The sequence below is a fragment of the Capra hircus genome, chromosome 4 (assembly GCF_001704415.2).
Source record: "Capra hircus breed San Clemente chromosome 4, ASM170441v1, whole genome shotgun sequence".
NCBI lineage: Eukaryota > Metazoa > Chordata > Mammalia > Artiodactyla > Bovidae > Capra > Capra hircus.
Window position 1 is genome coordinate 107,000,948 of NC_030811.1, and position 20,888 is coordinate 107,021,835.

The window sequence follows — 20,888 nt, forward strand, 5'->3', positions numbered from 1 at the left end:
ACCAGTAGTGGGCAGGCCAGTTAGGGCCCCTGGCTTCTGAGGATAGTGTCATGACACATTGCTTTCCTTTGCCACTGTATTCATTGGGTGTGGAGGTATGTCTTCCTGGTGACATTTGGTTTATTGGTCAGGGTTCTTGAGAGAAACAGAACCAGTAGGAGAGAGCTCCATCTCTAGGTACTTACCTAGTGAGGTTTATTATGAGGAATTGGCTCACACCATCCATTTTGGAGGCCGAGAAGTCCTAGGATGGTACTGTCTGCAGGCTGGAGACCCAGGAAAAGCTGTGTTGTAATTCAGTCCAAGTCCGAAGTCCTGAGAACAGGGTAGCTGATGATGTAAATCTCGGTCTGAGGGCCACAGAAGGAAGATAGGACCCAGCTTATGCAGTGGGGCAGGGCAAAAAGGGATGAATTCTTCCCTCCATCTTTTATTCCGTTCTCAATGGATTGGGTGAAGCCCACCCATACTGGGGAGGGAAGTCCAGTTTACTGAGTCTGCAGATTCAAATGCCAGTCTCATCCAGAAACACCCTCAGAAACACACCCAGAAACGGTGCTTCATCTGGGCACCTGTTGGCCAGTCAAGCTGATGCATAAAGTTAACCATCATAGTTAGTATTTTACTAGGTTATGCAAAGAATCCTAGAAGCCTTCCCATTTCATAAGTATATATGTTTAATCATATTGAACTTCCAAAAATGGTAAAGGAGAGAAGCGTCAGGTCATTTATCAAATCTATTACTGAAGAAGGATTAAATAACGTTTTGAAGGTGTGGTAGCTGCAAGGTATAGTCCAGTCCCCTGATAGGGACCCTCTGTTCATCAGTCTAAGGAAGAACCTTTGACATCTTTAATCAAAGTAGACTACCCAAGCCTTGGTGGGGGGCTGTTTTTTAAAACTGAGGAAAACTGTGTTTCTTGTGTCCATATTAACATGTCCTTGTATTGAAGAGATGTTTTATCACCTCTGAAAAAACAAGGCAGATAAAAGACCGGAGGTTTTTTATTTGTAAACTCTATTGAGGACTAAATCAAGTGCATCAATCAGAACTGTACAGCTCCATGCATGTTCATGAAGTGAATCCATCCATGTAACCAGCATCCTTCAGTCCAGTCGCTCAGTCGTGTCCGACTCTTTGCGGCCCCGTGAATCGCAGCACGCCAGGCCTCCCTGTCCATCACCAGAAGCCCTCTGACGCCCGTTCCAGGCGATACCCACCCCTCCCGAGGGAACTAGCCATCTGACTTCTGTCACCACGTGTTAGCTTTGCCTGGCTTTCTGCTTTATATAAGACGAATAATACAACGTGTTTTCCTTTGTCTTTTTTTTACGCTATGTTTTCTTGAGTCTGGCCTCTTTCTCTGTTTCTTTACTGGTAAGATTCATCCGTGTTGGCACGTGTAGTCGGTGTTAGTTTATTCCGCTGTGTGAGTTTGCCACAATTCATTGCAACATTCCGCTGTGGACATTTGAGTTATTTTCCACTTTTTTTTTTGCTATCCAAAATAGTGCTACTGGGGGGTAGGGTCCGCTTAGAGCTGTGGCACAGCCCCCTCCGGCCCCAGTCCCATCCAGCCTCTAACAAGGTGCGTACGTGGGGGAAAAAGTGAAACCCGCAGGGAAATGCAGCCCTAGACCCTCAGGCCCTGGCCACGCCCCAGACCAAGGCAGAGAGTGCTGTCATACCCAAGAGAACGCAGCTCCCACCCCCGGGAGGGCAGTGATGGCCCCTGAGCAGAGGAGACGGCCGCTTGCACCTGGCTGGGCCCCGGCCCCACCTCCTCCCCGCGCGGTGGCTGCCAGCGCACCCTGGGGAAGACGCAGCTCGTGCCCACTTTTGTTTCTCCTGCCAGAGCTGCTGGGAATGCTCCAAGGACACGCTTTCAAGGGCAGGAGAGGTAGATTCTCACCTAGTTTCATAAAGACAGAGAATGTTAGACAGAATGAGAAGACAGGAATATATTTCAAATGAAAGAATAAGGGAAAAAAAAAAACCCTGGGAAAAAAACCCTAATGAAACACAGATAAGTAATTTACCTGATAGAAGAGTTCAAAGCATTGGTGATAAGAATCCTAATTGAACTGGGGAAGAATCAAGGAACACAGTGAGGATTTTTGTGAAGAGCTAGATAATGTTGGAAAAGTGCTGACGGCACTGAGGAATACGGTAACTGAGATGAAAAATACACCGCAGGATGTGAACAAGAGATGGGGTGACAAAGAATACATCAGTGATCTGGAAGCTAGAGTAATGCAAACTGCCCAGTAAGAACTACACCCCCCCAAAAAAATTCTAAAAATTGAGGCTAGTTAAAGGGACTCAACGGGACAACCTCACAGGTACTAACATTTGCATGATAGTGGTCCCAGAAAGGAAAGGTGGCGCTAGTGGTGAAGAACCCACCTGCCACTGCAGGCTATGTAAGAGACGTGGGGTCGATCCTTGGGTCAGGAAGATCCCCTGGAGGAGAGATGGCAACCCACTCCCGTATTCTTGCCTGGAGCCTCCCATGGACAGAGGAGCCTGGTGGGCTATGGTCCATGCGGTCAGAAAGAGTCCAACACAACTGAAGCGACTTAGCACAGCACAGAAAGAGAAAAGAGTAGAAAATGTATTTGACGAAATTATGGCTGAGAATTTCCCAAACCTGGAGGAGGAAACAGATATCCAGGTACAGGAGGCACCAGAGGGTTCCAAACAAGGTGAACCCAAAGAGACCCACGCCAAGATAGATCACAATCAAAATAGAAAAAATAAAGAATTTTAAATGCAGCAGGAAAAAAACAAAGCACATCCAAGGGAACCCCCATAAGGTTATCAGTTGATTTTTCTGCAGAAACTTTGCAGGCCAGAAGAGAATGGCATGATGCTTTTAAAATGTTAACAGGGAAAAGCCTACCACCCAGGATACTCTGTCTAGCAAGATTATCATTCAGAATTGAAGGACAAGCAAAGAGGTCAGACAGGCAGAAACTGAGTTCATTAATACTAAACTGATCTTATTAAAGGTGTTAAAGGGTCATCTGAAAGTGAAAAAGTAGAAGTTCCAATGAGAAATAATAAATTATGGGAAGGGAAAAATCCCTCTGGTATAAAATTGCTGGGTCTGTCCTTACATGTACGTTCAGTTACAGTAGACATTGCCAAGCAGTTTTCTGAAGCGGTTTGCCAGTTGCATTTGCTCCATATTTTGCCAACATTGGTTTTTTTCTTGTTAATTATCTTGTGTATGAGTAGTGGTATTATTGCATTGTAGTTTTATTTTGCCTTTTCAGTGGAAATTTCTCTTTTAGGGGTTGGGAGCTTGATAATGATTCTAAAGATCATTTGGGGAAAACTAAGAGAGTGATTAGTCTTGTAAGAAGACTTGTAAGAAAAAAGTAATGAAATGCGTTCTGCTTTTGTTTATTCGTGCATTTATTTATTTTTGGCTGCACTGGGTCTCCGTTGCTTTGCCAGAGCTTTCTCCAGCGGAGGCGAGCAGGGACTCCTCTTCCTGGCGGCCTTCAGACTTCTCACTGCAGTGGCTTTCCTTGTTGCGGAGCGTGGGCCCTGGGCGCCTGGACTTCAGTAGGTGCAGCACGGGCCCATTAGGTGCAGCTCTAGGGCTCTGCAGTGCTGGTTCAGTAGTCGTGGTGCATGGCTTAGTTGTTCGGGGCATGTGGGATCTTCCCAGATCAGGAGTTGGACCCTGCACTGGCAGCGGATTCTGTGCCACCCGGGAAGTCCAGTACTGCAGTGCTTTTTTTTACTCCACATTCATTTGTCAGATGTTTATTGAACATGTTGCCTATCTACCAGGTAACAGTCTAGAGCTCGAGGATACACAACAGTGAGAAAGGGGAAAAGAAATTCTGTCCTGGCAGAGCTTTCCCTCTAGTTATGGCAATTAAGGCGCAAGTAATCTTGCCAGAGCAGATGGGTCAGTTGCCAAGGTTAGTCCTGAAACATTGCCCGCTGCGGTGATGGCAGGAGCTGTCAGCTCATCCTGGCATTCCTCCCATGGAGTTGGGGCTGAGTACATCTTCACTTAGGAAGGCATTGCCCACCAGAAGTGTGTAGGAGATGGACTTCCTTGCCAAGCCGTTCCCTTGTGACCATATGCTGACTTTTGAAAGCATTTGTGTATCTGCCTGCATAGGGCTGGTTGCATCATGCGGGATGTCCTTTGTTGTGGTACACAGGCTCTCTAGTTGTGACATGTTGGCTTAGTTGCTGTGCAACATGTGGGATCTTAGTTCCCCTACCAGGGATCGAACCTGCATCTCTTGCATTGCAAGGTGGATTCTTAACCACTGGACCACCAGGGAGGTCCCAACCATATGATAATTTAGCCTATGGCATCCCCTTTAGGGAAGGGAGAATGATTTGATGTGTGGGCTCCTAGGACAGCCAAGAGTTGTTTAGTTGCTCAGTCGTGTCCGGCTCTTCATGGCCCCATGGACTGTAGCCTTCTAGGCCCCTCTGTCCGTGGGATTCTCCAGTCAAGAGCACTGGAGTGGGTTGCCGTTCCTTTCTCCAAGGGATCTTCCCTTCCGAGAGACAACCAAGAGAGTAAGTGGAAGAGACTCAAGTTGGAGGATCCTTACTTCAAACCACATCGAAAACAAAGTACCAATAATGTATTGAAACTTAAAGGGAAAAGCTAAACCTATTCAAAACAGGCTAAGAGAAAATGTGGGTGAGTATACAGTCTTGTGATGAAGAATTATAATAGCTTCTAAACTTAGAAGTAGTGGAAGAAATTGTAAAGCAGATAAAAATCGACAGACTCAATTATATAAAAATATCAAGCTATTTGCAGCAAATATGATAGACAAAGGGGGAAAGGGCATGTTCTCATGCTGTTGGTTGGGAGTATAATTGGTACAGTCCTTTCTGGAGAGCAGTGTGATAAGTATCAAGAGCCTTAAAGATCCTCTCCCTTGACTCAACACTTTCTCCTCTGGGAGTCTAGCCTTTGAAAACTGCCAGGAATTTGGACAGATGTTATATGCAAAGCTGGTTACTTTAGCTTAAAAAAAAAAAAAAGAAAAATTGGAGATAATCCAGTAATAATAATGTCTATTGGTGAGAGGAGAGTTAAATTGTGTTTTTAAATAAATGAATTATTCACTACTATAAGCAAACATAGGTATAATTCTAAATCATAGGATTGCTGTAATTAACAGTGACATTCCCATTATATTTCAGTCCTGTTTTGCCTCAGATAGGAAAATAAATTATAATTCTTCCACGTTTGCAAAAAGCCAAATTCAATACTAACTAAAGAATAGTATGATTATTGGGCCATCTTTGAGCTTTTCTTTTGTACTGTGCAAAAAATTGTTAAATAAAAACCAGTAATCTAGCTCATTTCAGTTCAGTTCAGTCGCTTACTGCTTGGAAGGAAAGTTATGACCAACCTAGACAGCATGTTAAAAAGCAGAGATATTACTTTGCCAACAAAGGTCCGTCTAGTCAAGGCTCTGGTTTTTCCAGTAGTCATGTTTGGATGTGAGAGTTGGACTGTAAAGAAAGCTGAGCGCTGAAGAATTGATGCTTTTGAACTGTGGTGTTGGAGAAGACTCTTGAGAGTCCCTTGGACTGCAAGGAGATCCAACCAGTCCATCCTAAAGGAGATCAGTCCTGGGTGTTCACTGGAAGCTGAAACTCCAATATTTTGGCCACCTAATGCGAAGAGTTGACTCATTGGAAAAGACCCTGATGCTGGGAAAGACTGAGGGCAGGAGGAGAAGGGAACAACAGAGGATGAGATGGTTGGATGGAATCACCGACTCGATGGACATGGGTTTGGGGGGACTCCGGGAGTTGGTGATGGACAAGGAGGCCTGGCGTGCTGCAGTTCATGGGGTCGCAAAGAGTCGGACACGACTGAGCGACTGAAGAGAAATGTGCTAGATTATTGGTTTTTATTTAGCATTTTATTTATAAGATGCCTATTGTGTGTATGGCATTGTGCCTCGCGTATTTCGTGACCGTTCGTTTATTTCCAGCATCACCTTAAGAGCAGGCAGTGTCCTTATCCCCATTTTACAGGTGAGGAGCCAGAGTCCCAGAAAGCTTTAGTTACTTACCTGAGGTCCTTTAGAGGCAGAAGCAGAGCCGCCTGCATCCCAGACCTGAGAGACTCCAAAGCCTGTAGCTATCTACTCAAGAGCTGATCGTGCTTTGGAATGACTAAAATGTAGAAAGAACAAGTGACTTTTGTTTTTAAGATTTATTTATGTACTTATGGAGGTGCTGGGTCTTCATCGCCGCGAGCAGAAGCTGCTCTCTGGTTGGGACGCACGGGCTTCTCACCAGATGGCCCCTGTTGTTGTGGAGCGCAGGCGGCAGCTGCGTGAGCTTCAGTAACTGATGCTCCTGGGCCCAGCACCTGGGCCTCGCCGGCTCTGCAGCGCTGGCTCCGGAGTCATGGCGCACAGACTTAGTTGCCCGCATCGGGTGGGCTCTTCCCGAAGCAGGGATGGAACCCAATTAGGGTTAGAGTTAGGCAGGCAGATTCTTTATTTGTAATGTATTTATTTTTAATTGGAAGATAATTGCTTCGCAGTGTTTTATTGGTTTTCACCATACATCAGCATGCATCAGCCATAGGTAGACATGTGTCCCCTCCCTCTTGAACCTGCCTTCCACCCCATCCCCTCCCTTTCGGTTGTCACAGAGCACCAGATTTGAGCCCCCTGCGTCATCCAGCACATTTCCACTGGCCATCTGCGTTTACATATGGTAATGTGTATGTCGCAGTCCACTCTCTCAGTTCCTTCCACCCTGCCCATCCCCGTCTTTGTCCAGAAGTCTGTTCTCTCCACTGTTCATGGGGTTCTCTCCACTGTTCATGGGGTTCTCTGTGTCCGTCCTATGACTGTTCTCTATGTCTGCATCTCCGGAAGCCCACACGTGACTTGCAAAAGCAGTTTTAATTGGGTCTGACTGTCATTGCACCCCTGTTCACCGTGCTCCCCCATCACGGCGGCTTCTGTCACCCAGCTAGCCCTGTTCTTCTTGTAGCTTGAGGGCCCCATCTCCCCACCACAAAACACTGTTTGATCCCAAAGATCAAGAGCCCCTCTCCTGCTCTGTAAGTATCTGTGTGACCCCCAAGTTGTTCCTCAGCATTTCTCACAGCCCCCCACCTCTACAGAACAGTAATGTGCAGATTCCATGTTGTGAACGGGGGCGGGGGGGGGGAAGGCTGTGAAAAAGCATCGCATACCACCTTATTCTCACTCACTCACTCTCTTCTGGAATGGAGAGGACATTAACCATAGCAGCATTTCTTTTTTATTTTTTTTTTTCAGGAACTCTCTCATTGTTTATTCACCAGTCAATATCTCTTTAGGACTTACTACATTAGGCATTTTGAGAAGATGGAACTGAAATAAATGCAGTTTCCTCTTTCATGATACCCTTTGTCCCCATTTTCAGGTGGAAGGGAACTGATAGCTCTTCCTTTATTCACTGTAACGACTTAACACAGAAGGACGATCCAAACATACATAGTAAAGGAATAAAGGACACAAATTCTTTTTTTTTAATTTTGTTGTTCAGTCGCTCAGTCATTTCCAACTCTTTGTGACCCCATGAACTGCAGCACGCCTGGCTTCCCTGTCCTTCACCATCTCCTGGAACTTGCTCAAACTCATGGCCATTGAGTCCATGATGCCATCCAACCATCTCATCCTCTGTTATCCCCTTCTCCTGCCCTCAATCTTTCCCAGCATCAGGGTCTTTTCTGATGAGTCAGCTCTTCGCATCAGGTGCCCAAAATATTGGAGCTTCAGCATCAGTCCTTCCAATGAATATTCAGGACTGATTTCATTTAAGACTGACTGGTTTGATCTCCTTGCAGTCCAAGGGACTCTCAAGAGTCTTCTCCAACACCGCAGTTCAAAAGCATCAAGTCTTCGGGGCTTAGCCTTCTTAATGGTTATGGTCTTTTAAAAAATAGGGGCCCAATTTCTTCTTTGGCTCAAGTGGAAAAAAAAAAAGATGTAATTTTTAGGAGCTCTGGAGTAAAAGCAGAATGAAGACCTTGCAGTCAGGTGTGCTTGGATTTCAATATTGTTTCTGCCCCTGCCTATGTGGGTGAATTAGTTTACCATTCAAGATTTAGCCACTGCATCTCTAAAATGTGGATGGGAACACCTACTTTGTAGAGCGGTTGCGTAATACTAATGGGATTTTGAATGTAAACACCTAACACTGTGCCCCACACTTCCTATGCGTTCATAGCAGCATTTCTTACCGTCTTCCATGAAGTCTTACAGAAGCCTTGCTGTTAACAATTTGCTCTCTAGTTTCTCCTCTGTCATTCTTTTTTTTCTTTTCCATCACTGATGCTTTCAAAACAGGAAAAGGGGCAAAAGAGTGAGGTTGTTTTCATTCATGATTTCATAATTTTTTTTTTTTTTTTTTAAGAAAACTGTATGTCTTTGCTAAAGAACAAGATATAGTTTCTTTCCAAATTTCTGTCAGCATGGGTTTCTCACCCTCAGCACGATTGACATTTGGTCTGGATGACTCTAATTGGGTTGGGGGGTAGGGGGTGGGCATCCTGCCTGTTTATTGGGGATATTTAGCAGCGTCCCTGGCCTGTCCCAAGTAGATACCAGTTTCTACTTCTGCCCTCTGTGGGGAAAAATGAAAACAGGCTGCTCAGAGCTAGAGAAGTTCAGCCAAGAAAGGCAGGTATTATAACAGAGATGGCCTACTGGGGACTTTAGTGTTTGTAAGCTGGACAGTCAGGCTGAGAACCTCTGGTATAAAGATACAACTTGGCAAACTCAATATCTTTTTGCTTTTTACTTGGGAGTGATGGGAAATGATTGTCCTTGTAATAGTATATTGTCATATCAGGTATTTTATCCATTGAATACTTTCAGCTTTTTTCATGTATTGATCTGATTATATACATTTGAGAATAAAATATATTTTCTTTTTTTAAACAGTATGCAAGCATTGAAAAAAATGGTGAATTTTTCATGTCTCCCAATGACTTCGTCACCCGATATTTGAACATTTTTGGAGAAAGCCAGCCTAATCCAAAGACTGTGGAACTTTTAAGTGGTGTGGTGGATCAGACTAAAGATGGGTATGTTTGCTTTTGATTATCTCATTTAGTTTTTGTTTTGTTTGAAACAGCTTTCTGTTTCTTTAATGATTAGGAAGCCAATGTCCTACATTTTTTCTCCCTATTACAGTTAATGCATTATTTTAGAAATGGTGCCCTGAACAGTTCCTTCAGTGTTCTTATCCGAGTTGGGGATTCTATATCTGGACTTCTTGACATAGTTTAAACAACTATTTATAATTTCACAGCTATTGTAGTTGAGTGGTGTGAAGATGTGCTTGAGTGTGTGTAGTATATTTTAAGTTTTAAGGCAACTGTAAAAATTATAAATGTAAAACGTAAGTCTGTGAACCTAACTTTTCTATAATCTTTCTGCTCAAGGAACTTTTAAACGTCCCATATGATTAAATGCTATAAATCTGACAGACAGAATAATGATTCCAAATCCCCAAGAAAGGCATTCTGCCCAAGTGGGAAGAGAAACATGGAACCACCTAAACTTAAATAGGACACTTTGCAAAATGCCTTTTTTTTTTTCTTTTACCAATATTTTCTGTTTACATTTTAAAAAGTGAGTCATTCTTAAGTTGTGTAAGAATGCAGTTGATTTTTACCATAAGTGCAGGATTTTGGGCTCCAAAATATCACCAATATTCCCTAATAACCAAATATAATCTGTCAGAACTAGCCTTTTCTGTGTAAACTGTAGTGAACCCAGCTGTCTGCCCTCGCCACTTGCCGCACTCCCCTCTGATAGATTAGTGACCAGCCTTTCTGGGGTGTGCTTCTGCTCTGAGCTTCCTCTTTTGGTCTTGTGTCTGTTTTTTCTTATGCATGGGTTTGAGATACAACCAAAGAAAACTCCCTGATGTACTGTGAATGCTCTCAGTCTTCCCAGTACTTCTCCTTACTTGCTTATACATCTGTTGTTCCATCGTGCAGGAAGGCAACTCCCTCTAAAGTGAAAGTCTTGCAGATGGGAAGCAAGTGGGGAGGAAATTGGCAATTATACTTCCTGTCATAGGCTGGCAGATTGCTAGATTATACCTTCTCTGTTCCAGTGGTGGCTACTTGTGTTTTCCACAGCTTGTGTAATCCCTCCCAAGGTGGGATTCTTTGCTTTGGAGGAAAATATCATTTAGGAGCAGCTGTTTCTTCCCTCACAGGGCCTGTCTGTGGAGGTGCAGGGAGAGAGGTGGAGGTATATTTCACACTAGTCCATTCAGGCTAAACAGCTGCACAGAACATAGCTTTATTCTAGCAAACATTTTGGTGGTGGTGGTTGAGGGGGAGGCAGATTGGATTGCTTCCACATCTTCTGTGCTTATAAGGTGCAGAAGAAATGTGACCAAGTTCACATGCAGTATGAATTAGCTGACTCAATGTTTAAGATCAAATTTTTTTTCTTACTTGATAGTTAAACAATTTTTTTAAGCTATAGAATATGGAAAGAATTCAGTGAATGTCTAATGGATACCCTTCATCTGGATTGATTGTTAACATTTTTAAAACCTGTGTGCCTTTTTAAAATTTGTTTTAACACACATATACTTTTTACACATCACACACATAATTTCCTCTTTTGGCTGGACCGATTAACTATAAATTGCAGACATCAAGATACTTCAGTGTTTAACTTTGAATAAGAGCATTCTTCTTAACCATTATCATACTTAGGAAGATTAACAATCATGTGAAATATCTAATATTCAGTAGATTAGCAATCATGTGAAATATCTAATATCCAGTCAATTTTAAATATGCTCTCTCCACTCACCCCTCAAATGCTCTATTGCCTTTTGTTTTTCAAATCCAGCATCTAATCAGGTTTCCTGTATTATATTTAGTTGCTGTATATCTTCTAATCTAGAACAGACCCTTGCCTTTTATTTTTTTAACCACTGATCAAGTTTAGTGATTTTTTTACTTAAAAAAATCAAGCCACTGTTAAAAAAAAAGGCAAATAAAACTGATTTTCCAATCATTTGAAAAGCATAGTGCTTATTTGTCCAAAACACACTCAAACGTAAATGCTACCATTATCATCTCTAAACTTCTGCAATAAAATTAACATTTATATATACACATATATACATTTTTTAATATATAAAATAGTACTGTATCTTGCAGTCAACAGGAGAAAGAATAACACATCCTTGTTTTAATATTCTATCATGACTTTGAACCCAGGCCCAGTTATTTTGTTGAAAGTTCCTCATTCTGGACTTGTCTGGTTGTTTCCTTATGACTTGGATTCATGATCAATTTTGGGGTGCAGGTTAGGAGAGATCCTACTATCTTGTCCCAGCACTGATGATAACTCAGTTTGATCACTTGGTTCAGATGGTGTCCACCAGATATTTCCATTCTACAGAACCACTTTTGCTTTGTAATTAGGAAGTAGGCACTTTCAGAACATGGGAATATCCTGTTTCACAGCAGCCTTTCACTCAGTAGTTTAGGCATCCATGGTGATCCTTTTCTGGGTCAGCTATTACATCCATGGTGACCCTTTTGTGGACCAGGCATTACATCCATGGTGACCCTTTTCTGGATGAGGCATTACATTGGTGTTTGAAAAAACAGTGATTTTTCTGACTCTTTATTTCTCATTTATTGTCTAGAATTCTTTGGTAAGGAAAAGCTTTCGTCCCTCCACGCCCTTTTCTTTCTCTGGTAATTTTTGTATCAGTGTAAACTCATGGATTTATTTACATTGAAGTCAATGTATTAGAATCTATCACTAAATTCTCTGAATTACTCAGATTGTCCCAAAGTGGTCAGTGAGAGTCCCTTCAAGCTGGACCCTCAGCCTTTGAGTGTTCCTAGCTTTTGGTAAATACAGTGTGCTTGGCTGGCTTTGGATTTGTCCTGCCCTTGTCCAGGAGATCTTTTCTCACAGAAAGGCTGAGGTTCCTCCTGGCTGGGACTGGAGCTTGGAGACATGAAGCTGGGCACGAACTCATTGCTCCTGGACTGTTCTGCCTCCCTGACATTTCAGTGGAAAGAGCTGGGAAAATATACTTAAAAAAAAATCAAAAGTTCATAATTATAGTTCCTATTTAAATTTAACCTCACAGGAATTTCCCTTCTTTTGTGTTTGTATCTTTTTAGGGGAACATTTTGATTCCTAGTTACATGAATATGTTTACAGTCATTAATTTTATGTGATTGTAGTATCTGCTAATGTACTTGGCTTCCTTTTCATCCCACCCCTATTAACACACTGGCTTTTCCTATTTCTTTTTACATATACTCTTCAAAAAATATAACCTTGAATTCGTTACACGCCAACAATGTAACATACATTTTATGTATATAATGTAATATAATATGTATTTTCTCATGTGCTTATAACAGATTCTTGGCTTTCTTTCCCTACTTTCCCAGATGAGAACTAAGGGATCAAGCAATCTGCTGCCTAAAGGTACCCAGGCCTGTCTGGCTCTAGTCCTGGGCCTTTCCGCTGTTCAGAGCGGCCTCTTCTCTCATCATCTCACAGTTCTCTTTAACTTGATGTTTTCTTTCTGATTTTGTATTATCTTAAATGTTAGCATTTGACTGTGACAAGGAAAGTCTTCTATGGTCTCAATCCTTTACCCTATGACTAATTTTATCTTTTCTTCTCCTTTCTTCCTTTTCAGTGTTAATAGTGACTAGTTCAGTTTCAATAGGGAAAACAACCACCCATAACCATCTCAGCTTGCCACAGTATTTTGAATTTTTCAGTATATTCTATGACTTATGCTACATCAATATTTTGCAAAATTTGAATTCATTTTTGTTTTAATTTTCTTTTATAATCTTTCTGTCTTTATTAGTTTTCATATTTCCATATACTGTTCATATGAACAGTGTTGGATAGTTTCATCATTTTCTATTAGACTAATAGACCATACTTTATGAAATCACGCCCTTACAGAGTTATTTCAGTTTCTCCTTTTCTATAATTGATACTACTGGACTGAATATATTCATGTATATGGCATTTTCCCCTTCTGTTTAATTTGTTGTTGTTCAGTTGCTAAGTCATGTTGGACTCTTTGGTACTTCATGAACTGCAGCACGCCAGGCTTCCCTGTCCTTCACTATCTCCTGGAGTTTGCTCAAACTCATGTCCATTGAGTCAGAGATGCCATCCAACCATCTCATCCTCTGTTGCCCCCTTCTCCTCTTGCTCTCAATCTTTCACAGCATCAGGGTCTTTTCCAATGAGTCGGCTCTCCGCATCAGGTGGCCAAAGTATTGGATCTTTAGCTTCAACATCAGTCCTTCCAATGACTATTCATGGTTGATTTCCTTTAGGATTGACTGGTGATCTCCTTGCTATCCAAGGGACTCTCCAACACTGTAGTTCAGAAGCATCAATTCTTCAGTGCTCAGCTTTCTTTATAGTCCAACTCTCACATCCATACGTGACTACTAGAAAAACCATAGCTTTGACTATACAGACCTTTGTTGGCAAAGTGATATCTCTGCTTTTTAATACACCATCTAGGTTTGTCATAGCTTTTCTTCCAAGGAGCAGGTGTCTCTTAATCTTGTGGCTGCAGTCACCATCTGTGTTGATGATGGAGCCCAGGAAAATGAAGTCTGACACCGTTTCCACATTTTCCCCATCTATTTGCCATGAAGTTGATGGTACCAGATGCTATGAGCTTCGTTTTTTGAATGTTGAGTTTTAAGCAAGCTTTTTCACTCTCCTCTTTCACCTTTATCAAGAGGCTCTTTTAGTTCCCCTTTGCTTTCTGCCATTAATGTGGTATCTGTTTAGTCACTTCCTTAGATTTAACAGAGGGATTCCTGGGTCTAAGGGTAGGAATATTTTATAGCTGTGATATGTATTGTTACAGTTCTTTCCAAAAGGACTGAACTGAACAAGAACTTGTCTGGTATTTAAGCTGATTGAGCTCGTAGCAAAGGACCAGGGTTCAAGACCCATTCACATGTGCCCGTGCCGTTTTCCCTCACCCTAACCCCAGCCCGCAGCTGGCTCCACAGTATTCACTTCACAAACGATCTAGCCGTAGGCCCCTTCTCAGTGTGACGTGGTGGATGCCTGCATTCCCCGTTCCTTTCCCTTTCTTTAGAATCATAGCATCTGTCAGGTTCACCAGTCACACACCATCCTCCTAAATCAAGTACTATTCCTTGAAAGAATTACACGACAGAAGCTACACGGTGGCCCACGGAAGCGCAGCACACCCAGGGCAGCAAGGGAGCGCTGAAGGGGGTGCCGCTCCCCTAGCCTGACTCTCTGGGGTCTGAGCGCCTGGCTTGACTGACCGGAGGGAGTATTAGTGCACAACTTTATTAAAATGTCAAAAGCTGTTTATAGATGGACAACTTTAGGATTTAAAACCAATGACAGCTGTGGTGGTCCAGACGTCGTGGAGACGTGAAACACTCCTTTTCAGTTAATTTTGGGTCCTCTAGCCGTGGTCTCCTGAGTCCAAGCGCCAGGCCCTGGACATTTTACCGCCTCCATTTCACATCGATTGGTTGGCTCAGCTTAGGTAAACCTACTAAGATTTTTGCCCCTTCTTGTTACAAAAGTCCAGGAGTGGTGGGAAATGGAAGATCTGGTTCAAATCCTAGGTTACTCATTGTTGGAAGCTGACATATGGCCCCCGAAGATATCAAGATAGCGATCCCAGAGTTTGGAAATGTGACGTTTTGGGAAAAGTGTCTTTGCAGATGTGGCTAAATTGGGGCTGTTGAGGAGATGATCCTGGATTACCTGTGCTTTAAGTGCCATCATAAGCAGCCACATGAGAGGCAGAGAGAGAGATGATATAACACTTGCAGAGGCACGTGGCATTGTGACCACAGAGGCTGAGAGCGGAGTGATCGGGTCACAGCCAGGGGACATCTGGGGCCACCAGAAGATGGAGGCGGCAAGGAGTGGTTCTTCCCTGTGGAATCTCCCTTTGGTTGGAGAATGACTTTGCTGACACCTTGATTTCAGAAATCTGGTCTCCAGGACTGTGATGGAGATGAATTCCTGCTGTGCTAAGCCACCCCTTTGTGGTCATTGATATAGCAGCCCTGGGAAATGAGTCCCCTTACAGAGCCATTTTCTTTGGGGGATTAGAAGGCCTTTTATTGTTGTTCAGCCGCTAAGTTGTGTCCGACTCTCGCAACTTGATGAACTGCAGCATGCCAGGCTTCTCTGTCCTTCACTGTCTCTGTGAGTTTGCTCAGACTCACGTCCATTGAGTCTGTGATGCCATCCAACCATCTCATCTTCTGTCGTCCCCTTCTTCTCCTGCCTTCTATCTTTCCCAGCATCAGGGTCTTTTCCAATGAGTTGGCTCTCCGCATCAGGTGGCCAAAGTATTGGATCTTTGGCATCAGTCCTTCCAGTGAATATTCAGGATTTCCTTTAGTATTGACTGGTTTGGTTCCCTTGCAGTCCAAGGGGCTCTCAAGTCTTCTCCAGCACCCCAGTTGGAAGGCGTCAGTTCTTCGGCGCTCAGCCTTCTTTATGTTCCAGCTCTCACGTTGGTACATGACAACTGGAAAAACCATAGCTTTGACTAGATGGACCTTTGTTGGCAAAGTAATGTCTCTGCTTTTCAATACGCTGTCTAGGTTTGTCATAGCTTTTCTTCCAAGGAGAAAGTGTCTTTTAATTTCATGGCTGTAGTCACCATCTGCAGTGATTTTGGAGCCCAAGAAAAGAAAGTCTGTCACTGTTTCCATTGCTTCCCCATCTATTTGCCATGAAGTGATGGGACTGGATGCCATGATCTTCGTTTTTGTATGTTGAATTTTAAGCCAACTTTTTCACTCTCTCCTTTCACTTTCATCAAGAGGCTCTTTGGTTCCTCTTTGCCTTCTGCCATTAGAGTGATATCATCTCCATGTCTGAGGTTGTTGATATTTGTTCCGGCAATCTTGATTCCAGCTTGTGCATCATCCAGCCTGGCATTTTGCATGATATACTCTGCATGTAAATTAAATAAGCAGACAGTATAAATAAGCTGTGACAATATACAGCTCTCTCAATTACAAGGTGTGTGGTTGTAAAGAATTTTCAGGGAACAGAGCCTAATCAGCCTAAGATAGGAGGAAAGGTTTTCTTAAAAAATTATTTATTTTTGGCTGCACTGGGCCTTTGTTGCTGCGTGGGCTTTTCTCCAGTTGCAGCGAGTGGGGTCTGCTCTCTGGTTAGAGTGCACGGGCCTTTAGTTGCGGAGCTTTCTTTTGTTGCGGAGCACAGGCTGTGTACGTGCATGGGCTCTGGTAGTTACAGCTCCCAGGCTCTAGAGCTCAGACTAGGGAGCTGTGGCGCATGGACTTCGTTGCTCTGTGGTGTGGGGGAATCTTCCTGGAGCCGGGATCAAACCCATGTCTTCTGCATTGGCAGGCGGATTCTCTACCACTGAGCCACGAGAGAAGTGCTAACAGCTTTTTTTCTTCTAGTATTAGCTTTTCGTAGGTCCAGACTTTTTCCAGGCAGGGCAGAGACCCCTGCTGTGGACTGTTTTCTGGAAGGCATGGCCCCTTCCTGCAGGCTTCAGCTACGCTTAGGGTTGGGGAGACGTCACCATGGAAGTTAAACACCTGTGCACTGCATGGACTTAGAGGCTTTCTGGCAAAGGGATCTTATTCTTCTGGAGCCCTCTTGACACTAATTTAATGATTCCTGAGGCTTGGCCAACCTTCCACACTGTGAGCCTGTTGTGGAGGGCTGTCCACTCAGTCATTTAGCAGCTGTTTGAGACCCTCATCTCTGTGCCTGGCGCTGTTCTGTGTGTGCAGGATGCCGTGGTGAATGGGGGGAAAAGGAGTGCTTGTCCGTTGGGTGCTTCTTAACTAGTGGAACAGACAGCTGTTCATCAGAGAACCGCAAATAAATGTGAATTGATGTGGTGGGTGTTATGTTGCAGAGAGGTGGTGTGGGAGACAGCCTGGGGGCTTCATGCCAATGGGGAGATCAGGAAGGATTCTTGAGCCATGGGCACTGGAAAGGTTACTGGGCTGGGCGTTGGGGACAGAGGACGACGTTGGAGACAGAGGCAACAGCAGCTTCAAAGTCACATTCTGAAATGTTGCGGCTGGCAGGCCCAGAGCATGGCAAGTACAGGGCATGGTCGGGGAGAGGTGGGCCACGCTAGACTGTGTGGGAACTTGTACTTGATATTAAGGTTGGGGGTCTCTGGCACAGGACCAGTGGCGAGCCATCACAGGGTCCTGTGAGCTGGAGGGTTGGCATGCCCCGCACGCTAAACACGATCTTCCCTATTAATCTTCTTTGATTTCACCAGTCCTCACTTTCCCTTCTAACTGCCTGTTGTGTTTAGATTTCTCTGCATTCCCTTGTTTTAATCGATTTAGTGATGAGTTTAATCAGTGTGTGAGGTTCCTTGAGGGTGCACAAGCCTGGAAGCTCTTTGTCAAATGAGCCTCTAGGTGCGGAGGGTTTTCTGAGCCTCTGAGGAGGGAGAGAAGGGGAGAGGTTGGGTCTCTCAGCTCCTCCCACTTAGGTCCTCTTACCTTGACTGGATGATGTGAATTTTCCCCTTGAGGTTGTGTTTGGATAATTTTTGGTGTGTCTTTTCGGTTTGGTTGTCTCTGTTATGTTTTTGTTTAAAATGAAACTTTTTAACCTGCAGTTTTAGTACATTGTTCGCCTAGCTATCTCCTAAGAGCAAGGGGAAAAATAAATTGTGTTTGTGTTCCTTCGAGCTTGGCAAACATGTTTCTAGATGTGGTTTATGAACTGAAGTCTCATTAGAGGGGCCGGGGGAGATCCTGGTAATGCAGATGCTGTTGCGTTTACTTGGCGTCACTTGGGAAGACAAAGCATCGCCCAAAGAAGCTGGAGATGTGGGCTGCCTGGCCTCTTGGGCTCAGGATGCTGTCGGCCGATACAGGTCTGACCCCGTCAGTGTGGGGTGGGTACTGGACTGCACTGGTATCTAACTGGTTTGCTAGGGTCAAGCATGAATTTACTGTGTATTTTCTGTCTGAGGTGTGGAGACTCTTTGTTCTCCATGAGAGAACAAAAGTTGGCTTTTTCTTTTGAAAACAGTAATGTCAGAAATCCTGATTTCCTTTCTCCCCCCTCCTTGGACATTTTAATTATGAAAAATTTGAACCATACCGAACAGTGAAATCCTGATTTCCTCATGACAAGCTGACGCGTCCAGCATAACACCTTGTTAGCCTCCTGTTCTGTTGAAACAAAATGATAATATAGTTGGCATCCACAAATAAGTCTTTTTTTCTTCAGAGTACAGTCAGTCAGTCCTGGGACAATTCCCATTTTGAGGCATGAGGAATAAGGGTGTCAAAGGAGAAAAGATAAAAAAGGAAATCTTGTGTTTTAAAACACGTGGCTATATAAATAAAGTGTGTTCTCTGTTTCCCACGTTCGCTGTTTATCCTTCTGAGAAGGGGAAAAAAAGGCCTTTTAAATACTTCACAAGGTGAAGGAGGATATAATAATGTTGTTGATGATAAAATCATTTTTATATACCTGTTTTCACTTTGTGAGGCTGTTGCGATGAAATCCAGGCCCTGGCCACATGCTGAGAGTTAATGAGGTTGACAATTGGCAATGCTTAAAGAGTATTAGGGTAATGTATTTAAACATACAGCAGTTCACAGCCTGAAATGTTCATTGTCTGTCAAATAGAATCCGTAATCAATAAGAGGAGGTCTTTCCATTTACTAATGAGGATAGTTGTCTGCACTACTCAGGTGGACACAGATTTTAGATAAATACCTGGCATTCATAAGCTGTAGAATTAAGCAAAGGCATCTCTTTAATTAAGAAAAAAAAACGGTAATAATCAACAGCAGTCACCTGAGAAGCTTAAATTTTCTTCTTAGTCATCAGACTCCCAAATTAATCCACCAAAACAAAAAGCCTCATTAGCAGCTCTCGTTGAATCAGTGTTATTTTTTCTTTCTCTCAAGGTGTCTGATTAACCCCCTTTCTTTTTGCATTACTCACTTTGTGTTAATATTTGATGTCTGAAGTCACGGGGGTGGTGGTGAGTGCAGTGTGGTGGCTAGACGCTGTCTGCGCAGAGTAAATTAGAAAGAATTCTTAAAAAGGTTTGTATTATGTCGCAGGTATATTAGCAAACCTTTAGGAGTGTCAGGTGCCTGGGTTGTTTTTCTTTTTAATTCCAGAAAGGATTGATTAAAGACGAGGTGCTGATTTCACTCCTCATTCATATGGAGAGTCAGCCCTCCTCCTCTTCCCCCTTCTGCTTACCAAGCCTGGCCCTCTTTTGCAGAGTTTTGCTGTCAAAGCAGGGTGAGAAATGGGGCTATAGCTGGAGGGGGAAGGTAGGTGAAAGGGGGTCTTTATAAAGTGGGTAGAGAACAGCGTGATGCACGCTGATGGAAATGAATACAGTGAGTGGGGTACTGACGATGTCAGAGAGAAAAGGGGGGAAATTCTGGTACATTCTGAGAGGGCGGTGGCCTCTTTTGATAACATGGAAAGTTCATTTAGGATAGCTGTTCTCAGAGTGTGGTTGGTAGACCCCTTGGGGTCTCTGAGGTCTTTATAAGGAGTCCATGAAGTCTGAACTGTTGACATAAAATTGCTAAGACATCATCTGCCTTTTTTTGTTGTGTTGTACTTTAACTGATGGTTTTAAAAGCCAGATTCTAGAACTGCTGGTTAGCAGCAACTCAGCAGCAACACCAGACCCAAGAGTGCGAGTGGTCATTGTATTGTTCAACACCAGTAGTTCACAATAAGGCAGTAACGATAATGCCAGTTTTGCTTCAGAATACCTTTGAAGAAGAAGTCACTGACTTTCTATGAAATTTCACTTTACTACGTATCATTTACAGATTCGAGTAACTGAGGGGGAAGCGTGCGTCAGGAGTGCCGGGCACTGGCCTGTGGCAGTTGTCAGAGGGGAAGCAACTCAGGTGCTTGCTGAGCTAGTCATTGTTTTTTTCAAAGGAAAACTTTTTGAGAGAAAATTTTCACCTGACAGCCTTCTGATACTTAAAGCCTTTTCTGATGTAGCTAGTGGTGATAGTAATAATGTGGTTTTTTAACACAGTGTAATGAAATGTGTCGGAGAAGGCAGTGGCACCCCGCTCCAGTACTCTTGCCTGGAAAATCCCATGGATGGAGGAGCCTGGTAGGCTGCAGTCCATGGGGTTGTGAAGAGTCAGACACAACTGAGCGACTTCACTTTCCCTTTTCACTTTCATGCATTGGAGAAGGAAATGGCAACCCACTCCAGTGTTCTTGCCTGGAGAATCCCAGGGACGGGGGAGCCTGGTGGGCTGCCGTCTATGGGGTCGCACAGAGTCGGACACGACTGAAGTGACTTAGCAGCAATTGAAATGTGTCAACATTTGGAAGATCTACGTAGCTTAGGGAAACATCTTTTCTTGTTACTTAGGGAAACATCTTTTCTTGTTAGGCAGTACATGGTGTTAGAAAATCCTGAGTCAAACTTGTATTCAAAGTGCAGACAAGACCCGTGGGTTTTAATGTAACAGAGTGGGAACAGATCATTGATAACAGTTTCAGATTTCATGTTGCAACTAATCTTTAAGAAACTACCCCTTGTTGGGATTTGATATATCACAGAATATCCACAGGTGTTATTGACACAGGAAGCCCAGTCTGGTGCTCTGTGATGACCTGCAGGGGGGATGAGAGGGAGGGAGGGAGGCTCAAGAAGGAGGGAAATGGATGTATAATTATGGTTGATTTGACTTGTTGTAGCAGGGACCGACACAACATTGTAAAAATTTAAAAAAAAAAAGGCTGTTAAAATGCTCCTTCCTTTTCTAACTATGAATCTGTATAAAGCT

General features: G+C 43.4%; 1 protein-coding gene across 2 annotated transcripts in view; it reads left to right on the forward strand.

Moving 5' to 3' along the window:
- The window catches only part of SLC25A13 (solute carrier family 25 member 13), a 226,700-nt gene that overhangs the window by 37,926 nt on the left and 167,886 nt on the right, over window positions 1–20,888 (forward strand). For both annotated transcript variants that reach the window (XM_018047391.1, XM_018047392.1), the window contains exon 3: window positions 8,959–9,101. In XM_018047391.1, the coding sequence (XP_017902880.1) occupies window positions 8,959–9,101 (143 nt within the window). The remainder of the gene's footprint in view (window positions 1–8,958; window positions 9,102–20,888) is intronic.